Source organism: Chelon labrosus (genome assembly GCF_963514085.1).
Source record: "Chelon labrosus genome assembly, chromosome: 8".
Taxonomy (NCBI): domain Eukaryota; kingdom Metazoa; phylum Chordata; class Actinopteri; order Mugiliformes; family Mugilidae; genus Chelon; species Chelon labrosus.
Genome location: NC_140358.1, coordinates 16,430,859 through 16,452,346, shown reverse-complemented (window position 1 = coordinate 16,452,346; position 21,488 = coordinate 16,430,859). Strand labels below are relative to the sequence as shown.

The 21,488-nt window shown below is 43.3% G+C and overlaps 2 protein-coding genes across 5 annotated transcripts; both read right to left on the bottom strand.

Annotated features, from left to right (window-relative positions):
• Nucleotides 1-106: 106 nt before the first annotated feature.
• LOC311491736 (SLAIN motif-containing protein-like) lies at nt 107-12,608 on the bottom strand. Of its 2 annotated transcripts, XM_084549755.1 has the most exons (9): nt 12,373-12,608; nt 11,227-11,921; nt 7,537-7,673; nt 5,980-6,108; nt 3,561-3,701; nt 3,050-3,379; nt 2,774-2,917; nt 1,821-2,118; nt 107-1,122 (listed from the first exon to the last, which is right to left on the bottom strand). In XM_084549755.1, exons 2-9 carry the CDS (start codon nt 11,901-11,903, stop codon nt 1,068-1,070), a joined length of 1,911 nt encoding a protein of 636 aa, XP_084405881.1. In that variant the 5' UTR covers nt 11,904-11,921; nt 12,373-12,608; the 3' UTR covers nt 107-1,067. The 2 variants fall into 2 exon arrangements, with proteins under 2 accessions (XP_084405881.1, XP_084405882.1); XM_084549756.1 differs by lacking the exon at nt 5,980-6,108.
• A 1,672-nt stretch (nt 12,609-14,280) lies between these two features.
• LOC311492318 (solute carrier family 25 member 53-like) lies at nt 14,281-21,485 on the bottom strand. 3 transcript variants are annotated; one of them, XM_084550568.1, is made up of 5 exons: nt 21,393-21,485; nt 19,760-20,003; nt 16,796-19,596; nt 15,729-15,843; nt 14,281-14,749 (listed from the first exon to the last, which is right to left on the bottom strand). In XM_084550568.1, the coding sequence occupies exon 3, from the start codon at nt 19,587-19,589 to the stop codon at nt 18,717-18,719; it is 873 nt and encodes a 290-aa protein (XP_084406694.1). In that variant the 5' UTR covers nt 19,590-19,596; nt 19,760-20,003; nt 21,393-21,485; the 3' UTR covers nt 14,281-14,749; nt 15,729-15,843; nt 16,796-18,716. The 3 variants fall into 3 exon arrangements, with proteins under 3 accessions (XP_084406694.1, XP_084406695.1, XP_084406693.1); XM_084550569.1 differs by having other exon boundaries at nt 19,864-20,003; XM_084550567.1 differs by having other exon boundaries at nt 16,796-20,003.
• Between the last annotated feature and the right edge of the window lie 3 nt (nt 21,486-21,488).

The following is a 21,488-nucleotide window of genomic DNA, read 5'->3' as shown; positions in this document are numbered from 1 at the left end:
GGAGATGACGACGGTGTCGCTGCTGCTGCTGCTCCGTGATGCATTAATTAGCCACCGATGCAAACAGAACAAAAAAAAAAAAAAAAAAAGACTAGAAATGTAGTTACAGTTTCAGGGTAGTCTTTATTTATCGTTTTCATTACAGCTCCTAATTTTTAGAGGCACACTTCATGAGGGTGCATAGCTGACGAAGGCACAAGGCCTTTGTGCATAAACATTTTCCTTTATTACAGAGGTTTCCAAACAATCCATCTCTAGATATGCAGTGAAATGCATGGAAAACTCAGTAATGTAACAGTACCTTTTATTGACTCAAGATTGCTTCCAGATTTAAAGAGTTGTAGCTGTAACGCACCTTGGCACAAACCATATTTTTCCGTTTTTTACGTAATCCATAAGGGCAGTGTGGTTTACAGGAGCTGCATTGCTGTGTAAGCAAATAGCAAAAACACAAATACAACAAACCTAAAGAGTTATTTCACTATTAAGAACTCAAACATTCAAAAATTCAAACTGATCATTGTGGGACACATGGAAGATTTGTCATATTGCAGTTAAGATTATGATGAATGGCTGATGAGCTCAAGGAAAACAGCAAAACCCAAGCATGCAGACACTCAGCACCTTCATCGAGTAGTAATCCACACATAAAACAAACGAACAAACAAACCAGCAAAGTCTTCATTTAAATTGTCTTCATAATCATTTACATCAACAGAACAGTTATACAACCCTTAATATTCCAGCAGTTTCTCACGATTACCATAGAAAAATAAGTAAAATTGACACAAACAAATCTTTTGGAAGCACAGAGTTGGTCCATATTACAAGTGGAGTGTGCACGTGTCTTCTTGTCGTCTGCCTACACGTCCTCTCTCTGTGTGGGTTGACAATGTTTCATGCGAGGGAAAGAGATAAACTACAAATCCAGTGCAGCCCAGCGCTCCAGTCTTAAATGGGGGGGACTGAGAGGTTGTATGACACATTTGTGGACCCGCTACTGAGAGGTAATGTGGAGAAGTCAGGTGAGGGTTGCAGCAGTGAACATCCTTCATCACCGGGAAAACTCAGTAGCACCCATCTTTCCACGATTCATCTGAGATTTTAGTCATGCCCAAAGACCTGTAATGAAACAGGAAGTTAGTTTCTTTCACAGAAGACCATAAGACATTTAATCCCAACATATTTTTCATTTCAAATTCCCATACTCATTGCCACACGAATTTTGCCTTGCTCCTGATAACATTAAGCTCGCTCTGACCCCAGATTTCTCACACAGAAATGAAGGTTTTGGCTAAGCTCTCTATTTGGAACGACTTAAAAAAAGGCCTTATTGTCATATGATGCAGCAGATGATTAGTTACACAGAACAATCTGGGAAGTCGTCCATGAAAACAGTAAAAAAAAAAAAAAAGTACATGGCAGTTGAAAAGATGTCCCATCTGTATAACACTGGGGAGCTCCAAATAAATACCAAGGCCAGGAAGCAGTCAGTGCAGTGTAGTGGATGATTGTGATCAAGAATATTTGCTCTCAGGAGAGACCACCATCTAAAACACTGATAGCCGCCAGTAGTTCCACACAGGAAGCAGCAACAACACATAGCTTTGAGCCCCAGAAGACGGACTGTTGCGTGATATTGTGATCTCACATGAATCCATCTGCCCCGCAAGTTAACTCAGCTCGTATGATCAGTATTTTTAGAAATTCAGACGAGGGACACCAGTCTGGATACAACTTGTGTTTTCTTCCTGCGTAACAAAAATGTGATTCCATTTTGTGTAGCAACTCCATCAATAGCTTTACTTTTGAGCACTCACCTCCTCTGAGGATGTGCAAGTTTACTTCTCGTGGAGGCTGACGGCACGGCCTGACCTCGCCCCACCGACGGCCTTCCTGCGCCGACCGACGCTCTGCCAGGCATGTAGGCTCCACCGTTAGCGGAACCTGGCGACTGGACCCTGCGGCCCCCTCCTGCGGGCGGTGCCTGGACAACAGGCAGCCCTCTGGAAGCCTGACGACCAGCTGCTATGGAGCCTACAGGATTAACAGCCTTAACCGGAGTCCGCAGAGAGAGAGGAGACTGGCCATTGCTACGCATTCGACTGCAAGCCATACCTTTAGTGGAAGAAAGGCAGAGAGTATGACGAAATCTCAATTCAGACTGCTTCTTCAGAAAAAAATAAATAAATACAAATACAAATACTAGTTGAAGTCCGTTTGTGGCATGTAGGAGTTGTAGACAAGCTTGGGAGCTTGGGTACTGAATTGTCATGGATAACTTTGCATAGTGAAGTCAGGGAAGGTGAGGGGTTAGGGAAAGAGGACAGAGTCTGGGATGTTTTGTTGGACTGTAGCTGTGACCTATGTGCGGTACGAGCAGGTTATTCACTAGATAATGACGTATGTTACTGTCAAGGTTAGATCAATACAGCCACTGTAATACAAGACACTAATAACAAATGTACTAATGTATATCGATTTGTTGTTTTTACATGTTTAAAATATTGTTTTGCCCTTTCTGTTTTTTTTTATGGGATGTATTTGTGAGAAAGTCACAAGTGTACATAACATCTGTGGATATTTGTGATTTGGATTCAGAGAAGAACGTAAATGTAAATTGACAGGTGTCTATCCATCAATCAAAGTCTACCTATGGCCATGCAGAGAAGGTAAAGTGGGAGGATTGAAGTGGTGCTACGTATGCAAGGAAATGCATGTGCTGTTAAATCAGAGAGGAGTGGCGGGGACCAGGTGAGGAGGGCAGGGTTACCTGTGGAGGGGGAGTGAGTCAGGTGAGACATGCGGTTGCCAGAGCTCTGGAGGTTAGCCTCCATGCTGCGGCTGTTTCTGACTGCTTCCAGGGAACGTAGGCTGGTGCGGGGGGCCAGATTAGGCATGCTGTGCCTCAACTCCTCTGGAACCACACACATACAATATTTTTAATGACAACACACGACACAGTTACAACTTTGGTACAAGAATCTCGGATTGCCGGTGTCACCCTCTTGATATAGAGTAAAAAAAATAATAAATTAAAAAAGCCTACCTTCACTCTTGGCAAATTTTAGCAGCTCTGCACTCGGGCCCTGGAGAGATCGTCTGGGCGCTCTTGTGCGTGGGGCTCCGAGTCGGCTGCTGTATTCCTGCCCGTGGTTAGAGGTGGATGGGGAGAGGCACCTGGGTGAGCCCAGCGGCGACGGGGTGAAGTGGTGTCGTCGCTGTGGCATGGAGCAGAACTCATCCTCTTCATCCTCTAGGCTATAACTGTCAAACTCCTGGTCGCTGTATGTGCCGCCCCGACGCAGGGACTGCAGAGACGCTGTGGAGCTGCGACGGGATGCAGACGCTGAGCTGGAAGCATAATCCTGCCTCAGGCCTGTCACGAGAATAAAAAGTTAAAAAGAAAATGGCATCTAAATGGCGCCATGCAAACAGATTCACACAAAAGTTAAAAGGTCAAAATATGTGATCTATTGAGGTGTTCGCATCAAGTCTCTTTCTTCAGCCATAAACAGTGACTGGTAGCACTGAGAACACAATATGACACCTCTACTCACTCTCTTCCTGTAGGCGAGCCATGATCTGGACGTCGGTGAGATCCTGCAGCTTATAGCCCATAGAGATGGAGTCATCTGATGTGCTGAGCTCACTGTCTATGGAGGACTGGGAGCTGAGCGCTGAGTTCATGGTTGTGACACCTGTAAACACAACAGGACACCTGTTATACCTCTTTCCTTCTCTTTGCAATCACTAGCAACAGAAGCAGTGGTTTCCCCAAACAAACAAACAAACAAACAAACAAACAAGGGTGCCACAACTTCAAAATCAGCATTTTACATATTTTAATCTGTAATTTTTGGGGAAAAAATGTGGCTGTTTTTTCTCCATTGCACATAATGACAGGTTTGAAAAAGTAACTGCATGTGACCTCTATGGAAAGTAGCTTTGGGCCCATTTTGCACCTCAAAATTGGCAGTTGTACGATTGCTTCAAGAGAATTAAGTAATCCATCAACTGGAGGTGTGTGAGGCAAACATAAAATTAACAAACTGCCTGTTCAGAAGTCTGACGTCCAGGTTGTAATTTACTTTGTAAGAACGAAAACTGACAGCATAACTTTTTTTTTTTTTTTTTTTAATTCAATTGCATGTTCATAATAGTCAACAATCATTTAATAACTTCTCCATAACTGCCCCACGTTTCAGGACAATCTCTGACTCTCATTCAAACACATCTTGAAATCAGGTGCTCCAGGTTACTGCACTGTGCTTTTGTACATATAAAATCACTACTTGTTATTTCAGCCACATTTCCTTCGCTATCTTATTCAAATTAACCATGTTCACCATGGTGATGGTGGTTTATGTGTCTGATTAAGTTCCTTATTGTGGTTCTTCCTCCACAGGCACTCAAGGTTAAGAACCTCCACACTAATAACAAGTTCATCTGTGTCCCTGCAACCTTACTGTGCTGTTAAATCTGACCTTCACAGAATGGTTATATTTGAATCTGATTGGTTGGTCGTGGCCACTCAAGCGGAGTTTCCGGTCACCAGTAAATCGATCAGTGCAACTCTGGGCAAAATGCTCTTTACAGAGCTAACACACGTAGCACTCTGTGTGTCAGTGCAGCATTTGATTTAACATTCAGCAGGTAGATGTGCAGTCTACAGCATGAGCACAACGATATTTATGAACTGAAGGTCTTCCACTTGCTTAAGTCAACGCGTTTCTTTATGCTGAATTCACCACAGCTTTGTTCAGCAGCATTAATGTAGAAAGACATGTTTGCTCAGGATGAGCCACAGTTCCCCTGCAAGGCACGTCTGCCTGACACAAGCCTAAAACTCGGGCTGAGACAAACGGGAGAGGACATCATCCTCCAGCAGCATTTGGTTATGTAAAATGTCTGGTATTAGATAGGATCACCATCCACAAGCCAAGCATTTTTAGGTTCATGCAAAGATTTTGTTATTTACAGGGTTTTTACAACAACATCAGCAGTGTTGGTGTTTGCACAGTGAAGTGCTAGGTACTGTGAGACAAAGTGTGGAATAAAGTGTAAAGTGACTCTTAACGACTCTCACCACAAAGTCAACATCAATACACCAGTGTTTTATCCCCTGAAGTACAAATTACATATACTTTACATAATTACTGACCATCGTCCGGAGTATACTGTTATCTGCCAGGCACACATTGGTTTCTACTCATTTCGTGATCACATAGTTGTTGAGATAGGCAATTCATCACAGTAAATATCACCCAAACACTAGTCGGCGTCTTTTTTGCCAGTCGGGTTAATTGTTTTGTTTCTACTTCCTGCTTCACTTTCAACAATTGTGACTGAAACCTTTGGCGAAATTCGACCGAACTTCGAATGAATTGCGGAGATGGAGAAGCAGCCGGAAATACTAAAGCAGGAACATGCTACTACTGAGCGGACCAATCGCAGCTCTTGTGCTCTGCGTGGCCGTGGCGTGTAGTTACATTTCTGGGTTCACGTCAGCTAACAGCGCTAGGCTCTGTGAAGGCTCTCTGTACGTATCTGTGTTGTTGCCTCTGTGCCAACCTACCACAGAAGCATAAACCGTTCACCCACTACTGTATGTTTGTTATACAGAGAAGTGCTGGCTGTTTAATAGTCATAAAATAAGTTACCAAGTACACAATAAAACTCACGTTTGCTTATTTACCTGTGATAGCAGATAATAAAATTAATAGTTGCCTGATAGAATCACTTAGTCTTGGAAAATGGTTTGTAGTAATGTACAGTATATGTATACACAATAAAGTGGGTAAAACATGCAGAGCAGTCCTGAACATGTACCAGTCAGACCCCTGCCAGGACACACCGTTGACGCGTTAGTGCACACACACATATCAACTGACCCACATCCTTCCAACAATGGCTGCTATTCCCACTGTATTGCTGGGCAGAAAATGAGGAGCACAGTGTGTTAATGTCATGCCATACCTGAGCTGCCACAGGTTAGTAGGGATTTGTTAGTTGATTTGTGGTACCCAGGAGAGATCAGGCCTGAGCCTGCAGAGCCTGGTGTGCCCGCCTCTGATGGGCTGCTGTACATGTTCCTCCATCGAGACGCTGCAGGGGACAGGACAGATCAGATGATCTCAGAGAGGAGTATACACCATAACCACAGTGTAGACAGTGCGATAAAGAGTTATGAGAATAAGTTGCGTTTGTAAGATTTTCTGAATTCAGGAATGCTTTTTTTTTTTTACACTTGGTCACGCACATTTACTGAGTGAGGCTACATCCACACAAATGCCCTCCCTTTCCAAAGGTTGGTGGGACTTTAACGTAAAAATGTAAAAGGTCTTCTCTAGTGTCTTGTTCTGGTCTACAACGCAACACAACATGGCCGACTCCGTGGAAGATGACATGCTCTCTCTGTAGATATACGAGGTTTATTCTAAGTTAACGAAAACCAAAACAACATGTGATGACTGTTGCTTATACTCTAATAACATGACTATGAACCATATATTCAATTTCTGCAAATAGATCCCTCCAAATTCAACACACAAACCTTTAATACACATAGACTTTGCTGTGTTTATTTCTTCTGTCCACATTACTAAGCTCTGTAATCAAGTTTTAAAACTCAAGGAAATAATTTTAGTCTGGACAGCAGCCAGACTACCAGTGGTTTATGTATCGTATGATGAATTCCAGGCATTGCAGACCTGGCCGTCTATGCCAGCAGCTGGTCTGATAACTTCCAACAATCGAAGGCGGCTAGCTATTGTTTGAACGATTTACAAAAATGTCTGTGTCCATAGGCATTACCAGCCCTAAAGGGAGTGGCATGCATTCTCAAGAGTGCGGTATGCTAGAAGTTGTGTTTAAACGGTCATCTAGGCCGAGACTGGTTTAAGAACCAAAAACCTGCTCTTTGCCGCCGGCTACTTTCATGGCCCGGTGCTGCCATTTAAAAAAGAAGAGCTGTCCCAGGGAAAGGTAATCCAACCCAGCCCATGACTTCATGAACTCATTCAGCGCGGGCGTGAATAGCTTTGTTGTTCAGGTTCCGCAGCGAGCAGGAAGTAGGAGCTGCGAGCAGGATAAATAATGAATAGGGTCTGTTGGATCAGATGCAAACTCCTGTCCACATGTAGAGGCGCATACACATTCAATGGGAGTATTCAGGCTTTGTCATACGGCTTGAACAAACAGATCTGAGCAGTAAATAAGGAACCACATAATAGACTATACTGTAGCAGCAACAGTGACTAAAAGACCGGAGCATGACTCAAAGACAGTCAGATACAAAATCTCACGCACTTTACTTTTTTTGTGATGTTCAATTTCCTGTTTTATGCTCATTTTATCAACTAGAACAAATTCCTCGTATGTTCGAACGTACGAGACAATAAAGACGATTCTGATTCTGAAAGGAAACTTCTTTTGCATAAAAATGATCCGAGATACAGTTTTTGCTAAGGGCTTGCATGTAGGGTGAATGAAAATGAATATACGGTTAAATAAATGTATATCTCGAATGCATACTCTGGTCCAAACGGCTGATCAGGGTCCGACAAGCAATTTCCGTCTCCGGGCTGCGATGATCAAGAGCCTGCCGACACCACTTCAACGGAGAATCTGGGCCGGCGTCTGCTACTTGCTTTTTAGGAGACACATATAACCTGAAAGGCAGAAGCACACAAGAGGGATAGTTTAGTGTTAAAGCAGGGGGAATGAAAGGGTTGGAAAAGGCAGCAAAGGCCGAATTAAACACGCTTCTAAGACGTTTTCCAGGAAGTGCAAAGCAGAAAATTTAAAGCTAGAGATTAGTGTGAACTGCTGGTGTGCAAGGTACGAACTTAATAGCATTAAAAAAAGAAAACCATTCACTGCTAAAGGCACAGGGCTGCAGCAAAGATCACACATCAAGCAGTTAACCAGACTGTTTTGTTTGACGTGGGTGATGTAATCAGACCAAACAGTGAGTGATCAAATACCTTAAGCAAACAGAGCATTCTTATCACAGTTTACACCTGGTCCAGTCTTTATAAACACATACGCCTAGTCTAAAAGGCTGCTTAACAAACTGGGCTCATCCTTGTCTATGTGACAGCAGACAATACTCAAGATTACACAACCATGAAAGCGGACCACTGGAAAAAGAGTCTTATGTCTAAAGAGTCTAAAGACAAAAGCAGAATTTAAGATTTTAGAGGCGTAATAAGGATCATGACGCATGAATATCATTCTCGCTATTATTTCCTCTGCCAGAAAAATCTTCAGTTGCATCTCTTAACGGGCGCACGTGTCGGTCAAGCTGGGCTTCACGCAGCCACAGTTTCTGATGCTTCCTCTGCAAAGTTGCCCCAGTGAGAGCAAACAGCCGTTAAGTCACCACAAGCTTTGAAACCGCTGATCACATGGGAGTTGGGTTCCTTTGAGCCGGCCACACAAAAGGCCCGGGCTGAATGGTTCCGACCAATCAAACGCAAATCATCTTCCTATTGAGCAAACACAAAAGGACGCATTTTCCCACTGGAATGAGCAGCAACGCAGAAAGCAATATTCAGGTCACACATCCTGCCAGAGAGCACAGCTTCTCAGCGAGAGGGCAGTGGAGGGGAGGGGAGGGGAGGGGAGGGGAGGGGAGGCTGGAGCTACTTCGTTCGTATATAAACCCTGCGTTTGATGCAGGACAATGATGCTCGTGTTTGATCTATTCACACCACGGTTTTGGCCACATCACACGTGGGACGATATAATATTATCGGTACAGGACACATGACCGCAAAAAAAGTCCATGAACTTTACCGCTAAATCATGAATTTAAAACAAGATTATAGAGATTAAACCTGCAGTATGTTTAAAGACTGCCAACACAGAAGAAAAATCTTTTACTGTAATCCCATTAAAACTGAATTGCTGTGCGATTCTTTTCTTCTGAAGCTGAGCAGTGTCACATACGCATTCACAATCAGGGGCAGCATCGTGGAGACGTCTGGACGCACTGGGGAAATTATTATTTTACCTGAAAGATCCCTGCACACGAGGTAGAACTTCTTAAAAGTACAGTAATGTTGGGATGGGGCTTTAAGTCTGTTATTTTAGTTATTTTAAATCTGCTCTTCAACCAATGCTCGACTCGACAAAGCAGTAAATCACAATCAACAACATGATCAGCACGACTTGCTTACGTTTGTTCGCCTTTATATGGCGTTCTCGTTCATGTATAGTGATTACCACCACCTACTAGCCTAGGATCTAGACGCGCCCCTAGCGGCAGCAAATTACATTTGCTTCCAGGGGCAGTCCAGTTACTCTCCGTTGACTTGAGATTTCGGAAAATCCAAGATGTACCGGGCCAATCACGAGTCGGTGGGCGGGCTTAACATGATGACGACTGACCTGCGACCATAAATTCCGTGAATTACGCGTGAATTCCCCATCCCGCTAGAACTACCAGAGCGATGGCTGCTGCTAGCGAACAGCTTTCTTTCGAATCGGCTTTGGCCGCCACTCTGAAAGACTTGGAAGTTAAGCTTTTCTCTGAGAAAGGAACTCTCTTTTCCGTCGCTCCGACTACGTCACCTCCTTCGTTGCTCTGATTGGTTGTAGCGCTATCCTATTGCGTGGAGAGGGAGTTTGAAAGACAACCGTTTATCCCACCCCTCCGGTTGAGCCCTGTCTATGGAGAGCGCCCAGACCCTACATTTAATGTGGGTCTGGCTCGTCAGGCTAACCACCTACTGGAGTGGAGCAGGTTGTTGTGTAGTCGTACGCAAAAGTCACACATAAAAACTGATGCTTTTTCATATGTCAGCCGACCAATTTGTCTAATCTTGGAAACGCAGACCACCATCGGTCTGAAGGGACCTTTCATTTCTATGAAAAAAGGTTCCTCGGACTAAAAATTGCAGGCACTTTGCATGGAAATGTCCCTAAACAAGCTAATTTTACTGAACTTGAGTGTCAGGACCCGTTTTTCATACACAAATGATGTTGTCTATATCCATACAAGCCTGTATCTAATGCAGTGTGCGCTTAGGGCCAAAATTATTTGCTTATAAAATGAAAATCCACAACGAATAAACTCCTGCACTTGCTGCCAGTGTTTCGGTCCCTGTTGCAGCCTCACTCAAAGGGGGGCCCTCGCGTCACATGCTGTGCAATCCCACCCAAAGCAGTTTAGCCATGTGGCAGCATCCAGCCCGGGGCAGATCAGATTATGCTGCAGTTAGGATTAAGCCATGTTTTGGCTATGATAACCTCGCAAAGCACATATGGTATGGCTAATGATGTGAAAACAGAAAATAAGTCATGAATGGTCTGGCTGTTAAGCCGCATGGCTCAGCTGCTAAAACAACCACCCTCAACACAATATGGTACCTGTTTCAGACAATGCAGTACAAACAGCATTAACAATACTGTCTGGGCTGATCTTTGGCGTAAAGTGAACAAGGATTATTTGTAATTAAAGTAAATGAGCAAAGTTCGTGTTTCAAAATAATCTTCTCTACAATCAGGGTGTAATTAATGGAGATAAAGCATTGAATAACTAGGCTTAGCCAGCGCAGATCTGTGTCTGGCCAGTTTCTGATACCACACCCTTGGCATATTTTTTTTTTTCATGCCTCAATTGGACAGCTGTGAATGTAAAAGCGCCTCCTTTGTGTAACCTGCCAAACAGGCAACACACAGGTCATGTGGCTTCTGTTTACCTTGACCCGAGGGCCGAGGGTCAAGTTTTAAAGCGAGAAGAAGCAGTGTTATCTGCTTATGAAATTAGTCACACAGATTCCCCTTTCATCTACTCATCAAACCCTTTAGCGTTCAAAGGAATCAAATCCAAGAAAAGGTTCCAGGAAAGACGTCTTATTCATGCAGAATGAGAAAAACTGCAGTTTGTGCGTCAGACCTGAGGCGAGTTTCATTTTATCTACGGCTGTAAGATCAAAGGTTAAAATATAAACTGAATAAATGACTCATTATGAAAAAAGGAGCTTCTCTACCTATAGACAGGGAAACTTTACCCTGTGTTGCCAGAACTCAACTTCCCCTGAAGGTAACTCCAGTGAGCCGCTACACCGTGTGAATAATACTTTTCATCCCCGTCTCATCTGAAAATGTTTCGCAGCGTTAGTAAGGGCAGAAAACAGAAGCGGATAAGCCAAACGTGTGGGATCGCGGCATTATTTGAGGCTAGAGGCAAGCAGTTCAGTGAGGAATACAACGTACCAACTGTCCTCGTCCTCTACGTCTGCACACTCATCCTCCAAATCTAGGACATCCACTTCATCCAGCGCACTGTGGTCCACCCCTGAGTCGCTCCCCGCAAGTGTCTCCGACTCATAACTTTCCTGAGAGGGGCTCTCCGGCGTCTGGCCTTGCCCCCGAGACGGACCTGCCGCTCCACTGCTGCAGGTCAAAGTCAAAAAGTCTCCACACGGACCCTGATCCTCCTCTTCGTCGTCCTCCTCGTCGTCGTCTTCCAGTCTGCTAGCCACAGGCAAAGGGGACATCTCTTCGCTGCTGCTGCTGCTGCTGTCCTGAGGCGGCGACAGCTTGAAGTCTGCGCCGTCCAGCTCGCCGCTGCCCTCCAACCTGAGGTGGGAGTGTGTCCCCCCTTCACAGGTCAGTCTCTCGTTGTTGATGATAACAGCAGCTGTGTGGTTGCCGTTACCTCCTCTGTTCCTGATAGTCTTGCTTCCCCTGTTGCGCAGGGTCTCATTCTGAACCTCCAACCTACGAACGAGCTCCTGCAGCTTTCGGACCTCCTCCAGCTCCACCCCCGCCAGGTCTGGACCCCCCTCTACTGCCTCCTCCTCGCACCCGGGCTCCGAGATCTCCGTGAGGCCAGTGGGTCCACCATTGCCAGGCTGAGGGACCACGCTGGCACTGTCCGGGACCACCATGCTGCTGCTGCTGCAGCTCTGTGGAAAGAAACATGATGATAATAAAAAAAAGAGCAGCTCATAACACGACTTATTCAAACTGACTGCAACTCGTGCAAGAGCAGAAATGCTTCACATCACACACCGTTGCAAGCAACACAAGTACTACTAAGTATTTTATTACAAACACAGACATTATAACTGTTGTAACTGCTTTAACTACATGCAGGGGTTAAACAGTAACCACACGAAGCACGTTAGCTCCGGTTATCAACGGTCCACTTCAATTTACATAACGACGACCACTTTTTTTATTTTATCTTTAGGCTACAATTCCAGTGGCATTATTATTGACTAAACAACGCAGCGGTGCACAAAATAAATCTGCCACCAAGATATTAAACCTGTATTACAGTTATTTACAGTCATACGTGTACATTTTTCTGGTTAAGGTTAGCAGGTTAGCATGCTATCAACAAAACACTCGTACCGGTGACTGAGCCGTCTTGTCCCCCGCGTCTTGTTGCCCGCCACTCGGAGCTCAAACTCCCCAGAGCCCCAGCATGAATGAAGAAGCTAATTTACAAGCCCCTGAATCGGTCCCGCGGCTCCGTGGTGATTGTCGGGGGACACAGGAACACGTCCAGGTGAGCGGACTTAACCGTCCATGGTCTCTTGCTGCTAGTGCATCACTGGTAGCATTCAGTACCACATCGCTCTGTTGCTAACTAGCTTGATGACTAGTTAGCCCAGTGAACGGACCTGCAGCAGCGCTCGCCCCTCCCCCCTGCGAGGGTTTCCTGTAATTTAGCGCCACCCCACGGCGAAACGGGGGTACTGCAACAATATAATTTTATGTTGTAATATTTGCTGTAGCCACTGGGTGTCGCTACTTACTAATCCCACCACTGCGTTTAAAGCAAGAAACTCTTGTAATAGTCAATACACCGTGACTAATAACATGACAGAAAAAGAGCACAGCGGATGTTTGTTTTTCAAATGTCATGTTTCACACTTGGAGGAGCAGTTGATGTTTTATTCCACGGAAAATATGCAAGATGCTACTTGAAGTAACCGAGAAAACGTTTTCATTTTGAGTGAGTGAACCTAGCGTCACTTTACAAAGAAAAGGTAAAAAGGAAAATGCAAACTGTGCACAAACCTTTTGCACAAAGCAAAATGTGTGCAGAATGTGAGCTTTTAAGCTTAAACCACATCTTGTTCGCAGTACCTGCAGCATTTGTTTTGCACCAAGATTGCTTCAAAAGTTTGACCAATGTTATTTCTGTACGCTGTAGTTTGTGCAGTGATTGTTTCTCGTGGGTAATTTGGTTGTCTTAAATTGTGCTCAGAGTCTACACGTTTACTAAAACAGTACAGATGACACTTGATTAAAATGATTCTTGACATGTAGTTCAGTTAGACAAGGTGAACTTGGGTGCTTCTCAAAGTACCTGTATAACTTGTTTTTCAACGGACAATAATCATGTGCTCTTGATGACGTTTGAATTAAAGCAAACAGCCAATGAAAACGCAGGTTACTGTAAATGAACTGTATCCTATTCTGCTGGTTTGTTTTTTTAGATAAGAATGAGTACATGTAAGTAGCTGGGTCTACACCTTTTGTTCTGCAGACTCATATCTGGCGCAAATCTAAATGAGGATTTGACGGAATGACTAATGTAAGAACAGAATAAATGTGCATGCTAACAAACTAGTGTCATTGTTTGATTGTTGGAAAAATAACATTTTGATAACACAACTAAATATCAAGTAACAAGAGAGTATCAGTTAATATACTGATACCTATATTAACAATATGCACACACGTATTTATGCTATTTATGAAACATGTTAAAATAGTCTACAAATAAAACCCGGTCCAACATTGTCTTTGTTGCTTTGCACTGAAGGAATATGAATTGTTCCTCTGTACTATATATCTAATGTTTCTTTACAATGTTTCTTTCTATTCCTTGCATAAGAGTGGAGAGCTGTGCAAATGAACATTTCAGTCAGCCTCAGACTATCCAGTGTCCTTAAACACTCCTAATTTTCATTGCGACTGCGGAAGTAGCAGTGTTAAATCTGGCATGATGCCTAATAAAAGAAAACTGCGTTCCAATAACTATGCTTCAAACATTTTTGATGCAGTTACATTTACCACTCATTGTCAATAGTCACTTAGACCGAGTACCCCTTACGTTAACTACAATCTGTGCAGGAAAGTGCTTTTACCTAACTTCTCTAGCAAGTACAATTTTAAGGTAGTTGTACTTTACTTGAGTATTTTTACTTCAGTAGGATTGTTATTTGTAATTGCAATGCTTCTTCCGCCATTCTTGTCTTGATAAAATCTGCTTAACCATTGTATGTCAAAAAGAAACAAGAGAGTTAATCACAAATGCAACTCGACACATTGCCTTTTTTTATTAAATCACCATATTTTGTGTAATTTTTCATAACATTTCCCGAATGGCACCATTTACAGGCATACTTATGGTATTGTTAACAATATCTTTGATTAATTTCTGTTAGTAAAGTGATTAATGATTTTTCTATTGCGTTAAAATTTACACCCTGTAAAATCTACATGTTGCGCTCTTCAACACTGCGAAAACTGCGTGGGGAAATAAAGCACAGTAATATGTATTCGTTGCATTAATTTACTTGGGGTCACAGACAGATCTTTCCCCCCGTAGCGTCAACCCAAACATCATTACTAATCAAAGATGGCAGCACAGGAAACACAGTCTGAGTAGGCGACAGATTGGAAGACAAGCAGGTACCAGGGCGGGACTGGAGGAGAGGAATCATGGCTTTTCATTTGCTCTCACATTGCATGGCTTTCTTCTCCTCTTCAATCTCTGTGTGATCACAAGACAGACAGATACAGACAAAGAGATGAGGTGATCATTTTAACACAGTTGAAGGTTATCCTCCTATGTTCATCTATTATAAACCAAGTTATAAGCGAAAACATCAATTTTTTCTAGATGGCTTTGAATCAGCTGCTGTGACGGATGGTTATGCTTAAACGTTTGGCTTTGAGTGCGAATTAGAGTGCAAATAATTATGAAATGCTATGGAACTATAATTTCTACAGTAGTTTCAATGTTGAATCAATGTCTCTGTTTAGCCGCCAAGCTTAGAAAACCAATGTACAAGAATAGAAAAATAGATTTAAAGCATCACTACTGCCACCATCTGGTATGGAGAGTTTTTTCCTCTCAGGAAAATCTAAATCCACATGCTAGTTGGCCCTTGTCTGTAGTCTCTACGCTGTGTTCAAGTGCAACTTTTAGGCCTTTGTTGCCGCTGGTTCTTTAATATTCGGTGTGTCTGAGCCTAAAGACCCACAGAAGCACCACCTGCTTCTGTGCCTCCCCTCCACGAATAAGGACTGCATTCAGATTAAGACAGAGCGGCAGTGAGACAGCAGGGAGCCGCTCAGCCTCTGGAGGGAAAAGGATGAGCCTTCTGACACACTTAAAGTGTCCTTTTCTTGCCGCTTAATGTCATATCTGAAGTGAGGTTTTTCTGTTGGTACAGTTGTCAGTAAAGTTGGTACAGGATCAGTAAAGGGAATATAGTTAGTGGCGTTTTCCCCAACGATTCTAGATACACGTACAATAAGCTCCCTCTGCTCCACACAGCCACATAATGAATCCCGTAAAGCGGCAGAGGATAACTAAGTGGGTGAAGAGAAGGAGTGGCTCTCAGGTAGAAGGGTGTGTTCCTCCAGTTTATCAGTGAGGTAATGTTTGCAGCTCTGTTTCTTGGTGATAGGACAAGGAGCAACTGGATCATAAAGGTCAAATGTGAAACAGACCGTCAAACACCTACCCTCCTTGGTTGGAAGATGCGTTCTTTCTTGAGTGCTGGTCTTCCTCAGCTTTTGCTTGTTAAACTGCTCCACTTCCTGGGCGACTGGGTTGTTGTCACTCATCTTGAAGGAGTTCTAAAGGAGTACGTGGGGGGGGGGGGGGGGAGAAAGTGATCTGAGTGATTGTGAAATGTTTAATGAACACATGATTCGACTGGCATCCCAAGATGCTTGCCCACACAGGTATATGACTCCGGCCACACCTAAGTTAAGAAAGACAGGCGGTCACAAGAAATAACTTGTGCTCCATTGCAACATCCCGATGAACAAACAGTTATTATGTGGTGTCATGTTACACTGCACACACCATTGTTATGTACAGGCATTCAAATACAAACCTTGGTTAAAGAAAAAAGGAAAGAAAAAAAAAACAAGCTGTAACTATTTGTAAACTGATATGAATTTATTTGCGGGCAATTAAAGAGATAAGGAAAAAGGACGCAAACCAGTTTGGAAAGTGCGTCTGTGGGTGTAAAAAGTTAAGGACGCACCCTTTTTTTCCCCCCAAGAAGATAATCGACCGCGTCTTCTGCACAGTTAATTCTACTTCCAATACGGTGAAATTCAATGCAATTGGGGGCAGTGCCTGGTTTTTACATTATACTGCCTTTTAAAAATACAGACTTGCACAACCTGCGTCTCAAAAGGCTGGGCAGCATGAAGCATACATTGAACACCACACTAAGGATGTGGCAGATGAAAAAGCCTGCACATGACTAGACTGAGACGGCAACGTTAAGAAGCCTGCATAGAGTGAAGTGGAGGAATGCACCGCTACCAGGTGTCCCATCTATAGTATAGCTATAGCATCTATAGGCTACCTGCGCAATAACGCACTAATCACCATAACGTTAATAGTACCTGAACAGCTTTGTGGCCTAAAGAAAAATGTTGCATAACACCTATAAGCTTATCGTTTCCATTTCTTAAAATGAATTATGATCACACTGCATGGCAGATCAGTGATTAGCTGCGCAATTTGATCAGGGATCAGTTGACAAGCAGAGACAATTGGGAATAGTTTTACCTGGTGCAGGGGTGCGCAGCGATAATGTCCTCTAGTCTACAGGTGAAAGGCGTCTGTGTAATCCGCGCAAAGCCTACGGTTTATATACTGACAACACGCCTTTCTGCACGCCAACATGGACACCGATGCTCTGGATGCCATTGGCTCCCACAGCTCAGGGGAAGGACTTTATTTGGACACGCTTGACGTCTCGCCTCCCCTTGTAGTAGCCCAGGCTGCTCCTTCCTTGCTCCAGGTTCCTGCCATGAAGTGTTGAAATCGTTTTATTCAACTGTTCATTAGCGCCCTTCCATTCGTAGAATGTGTGATTCCACGTTTTTTGTTTTCATACAGTACCATCTAGTGGACTGCTCGTGATTTGACATGAAGGACCAGTAAGCACATAGTGTGAGAACAGCAAGGACAAGTTAGAAACTCCATCAATGCATGGAACATTTTATTAATGCACTTTGAGGTACAATCTCCAATAACTATGAGGTTATTCAGTGTAAAGGCAGTTTCCCCTTCTCCACAGACAGATAATTTATTACAGTAAACAGTGTAAACAAACCTATTTATTCCATAAATTGACCACATCTTGTAGGACAATTGGTAAAATCTCAAATAACTATGATGTTATTCAGTATATAGGCAAGTTCCCTTTTCCACAGTCAAATAATTTACTGATCTACAATGTAAACAAACTGTCATCCTACAGGATCTGGTCAGTTTATACTATAAATAAGTTGGTTTACATTGTTGATCAGTAAATTATCTGACCGTGGTAAAGGGGACTGTGGAACAGTCATTTCAGAAACAAAACCATCCAAACGTTTCAGCACAAGCTGTAGAAAACGAACAAAAATAGACAAAAAGGTTCGACAGCAGCAATTATATCCTGCAAAAAAAGTGACCATCAACTTAAATCATCAACTGAAAGTGACTGACAATCCTGAGAAAATAAACCACAACACAAGTCTACCTGAGATCCCACAAGGTATTTCCACAGAACCACAATGCCCTGTAACACAATGTCCCATAAAGCAGTTACTAAACACTGTTCTTGATTCATATTACAATGATGGTTCAAGAACAAAGAAATCACCTGTTAAAATAGAACTGAAAACACAAAACTCTCCATATCGTGCAGTTTGCCCTCTCCTGAGTGCTCAGTTTATGATGTTAGTCTTGAAACAAACTGAACTGTTAGTGTAGCATGTTACACAGTTTTTACTTTGAGCATATATATACGGTAAGAGGAAGAAGAAAAACCAGTTTAAGTCAGTCAGGCAGCATCGAGCGTGTCACGATTGCAAAGATTACCTGTTACGGTGTCACACATATAATTAAATAACGTCTTGATCCATACACTGACAGAGGAAGATTAAAACAACCATGATGCTGTTGAGGCTGATCAGAAGCTGAGATGTGTTAAATGTTACCCCCTCCTGTGTGTCAAGCTCTTATTATGAGTAAAAGACGTCAAATTTGATGAACCCCCATCATAAGACAATATTCACTGTCACTAGCACCATTTACATTTCTAGAAACAAAAATAAAAAATGACTAAATAAAACATTTGGCTCATGAGGAATAATTACCTTCCACCTCAGGGACTAGGGTTCAAGTCTTGGCAGTGGTGCTGTCAACTTGTTTCTGCATTTTGAGGCACAGCACTGGCATTTTGTTATTAAGAACTAGGTAACTGATCATGTCTTTGCAGCTGCAGCAACATTTCCTGTGGTTTCAGGGTAACAGAATTGCTCATACTTGAACTGACTAGAATTAAAGTTAGTTGTAGCACCTGTTGTTTTCTCGGCCATGACAAATTAACCTGTCTGCTGAGTAAAAAGATTAAACGTATGGATTCCTCCAGAAAGGAACAGAATGAGCATTGAAAGAGTAACATGCACGGTTACAATATCAAAAATTAAATCTCTCTTTATCCCGATCGTTTTTGTTGCTTGTCATAAATGGCAGTCGTGATTCCCCAAGTGATGCATGACCTCAAAATAACCAGTGAACCTCCTCGGTACAGCAGAAAGAAACTCTGTTGCCTTGATTTCCACAGCATCCTCCAACAAGCCATGGCTCCTTTATGTTCCCCTTCCACATGTGCCTGCATGTTCGCCACCAGCACAGACAGCGGGTACAGAGCTAAGCTGATTCCCATGGAGGTCAGTGTAGCTGAGAGGAAGGAGGAGACCATCGGAGAGAACCCCTGCCCTGCTACAACTTCACACACAGGCCCCTTCAGGCCAAAGAAAAGGGAGCTGCCCAGGGCGTTGCGGGCCGTGATTGGCAGGAAGCTTCTGTAGTAGCCTAAAGACACCCTCTGTGCATACAGATATGCGAGAACACGTGTCAGGGAGGGCAGGCGACGGTCATTCTGGCTGTTCTGCAGCACATTCTGGACGCGCTCAAAGGGGGTAAAAACTACAGATTGGACCACGCCTGCACCAAAACCAGCCAGAGCAGGAAGGGCAGAGGTGGGGAGGACATCTTGGGATGACAGGGAGAGTTGGCGGAGGAGGGTGTCCTGGAGGCCAAAGAGCAGAGTGCCATTCAGGGTCCTCATCAGTAACGGTGGAGCCACACCCCTGTAGAGCTTTAGAGGTCCCTCCTTGTAGAGCTGCCTCACTGCCGCGTGCACTGAGGTGTTGTGGATTTGTTGACGGAAAACAGTCTTATAGACAGGGAATACAAGAACAGTGGTCAGCAAACTCGAGGTTCCTCCGTGGAAGTAACTCTGGAAACGAACCGTCGAGACCCCAGGGTCCTCTTCATCTTGTTTTCCACCGGGACTTCCTGTCATACTTGAGCTTAGAAAAATTAAATCACAAATCATGTCAGGCTCACACAGACCCAGTCAAGGAATGAAAATAAAATCAAAGGAAAATCGGAAAATCACAGCCAAATAAATGATTCTTAACTGAGTCAACCGGAAAATCATGTGATAGTACAGTATGTGAAATATGTACTCACTTCACCTGGTGCAGAGGTGCGCAGCTATAATGTCCTCTAGTCTACAGGTGAAACGCGTCTGTGTAATCCGTGCAAAGCCAACAATTTATATACTGATGACACACCTTTCTGCACGCCAACATGGACACCGATGCTCTGGCTCTCACTGGCTCCCACAGATCAGAGGAAGGAATTTAATGGGACACGGTTGACGTCTCACCTCCCTCTGTAATACCTCAGGTTTCTCCTTCCTTGTTCCAGGTTCCTGACATGAAGTGTTGCAAACGTTTTATTCACCTGTTCCTTTGTGTACCTGCTTGTTTTTCCCGTTACAGCTGGAATGTGTGATTCCATGTTTCTTATTTGTTTCTATAGAGAACCATCTAGTGGACTGCTCATGATTTGACATAAAGAACCAGTAAGCACATGATGTGAGAACAGCAAGGACAAGTTAGAAACTCCATCAATGCATGTAACATTTTATTAATGCACTTTGAGGTACAATCTCCAATAGCTATGAGGTTATTCAGTGTAAAGGCAGTTTCCCCTTTTCCATAGACAAATAATTTACTAATCTACAGTGTAAACAAACCTATTTATTCCATAAATTGACCACATCTTGTAGGATAATTGGTAAAATCTCAAATAACTATGATGTTATTCAGTATACAGGCAAGTTCCCTTTTCCACAGTCAGATAATTTACTGATGTATATTTTAAACAAACTGTCATCCTACAAGATATGGTCAGTTTATACTATAAATAAGTTGGTTTACATTGTTGATCAGTAAATTATTTGACCGTGGAAAAGGGGACTTGCCTATGTGCTAAATAACTTCATAGGATGAAAATCAGAGAACAGCTTAGACTGCTTGACAGTACACTGATCAGACATAACATTATGACCTAATTGTGTTGGTCTTCCTTGTGCCTCCAAAACAGTTCTGACTCATCAGAGAATGGATATGGGCCTTCTGATGGTGTCCTGTGTTGTCTGGCAACAGAATGTTGTTAGTGGGGGCCTTTGAGTCCTACGGGTTGATGGAGGGGCCTCTATGGATCAGGCTTGTTCCAGTGCATCCCACAGATACTTGCTCAGTTTGGGATCTAGTGAATCTGGAGGCCAGGTCAACACGTTGTGCTGTTTTTCATGTTTTTTTTTTTAGTTGTTCCTAAACCGTTTTTGTGTGTGTGCCTGTGTCAGGCTGCATCCTGCTGGGGATGGTCTGGTCTAGGAGGATGGTACATGTCTAAGTAACATCCACATAAATGCCAGGTCTAAAAGTTTCCCAGCAGAACATTGTATTGTCACAAGATGGTCAATGTTATTTACTTCACCTGTCGGTGGTTTTAATGTTGTGGCTGACCAGTGTATACCACAGTGCTACATGTCATTTCTGATTCTCTTAACTGCACAGGCACAGTAAAAACACTCCACACAGGAAGGTCACAGGTAGCCAACACATACTTGTTCAGGACCTTCTAGTTGAAAGTCAACAGTGTTGACCAATGAGACTTATTTGTTCCAGCCCTTTAATTCATATGTAATAGCTATATCACAGCAACCACATTATACCGATTTGTATTTAAGGGGAACTACTGTTGTTTACAACCTGGACCTTATTTCTTGCAAAAAATACTATTGTTTACTCACCCATATAACTTTTGTGTCATTTGCACTCGTTCAGGAGCTGGCCGCACTCTGCAGGCTCTGTGGTGGCGTCGGCTATCCTGTGTGGAGTGGTCTGCT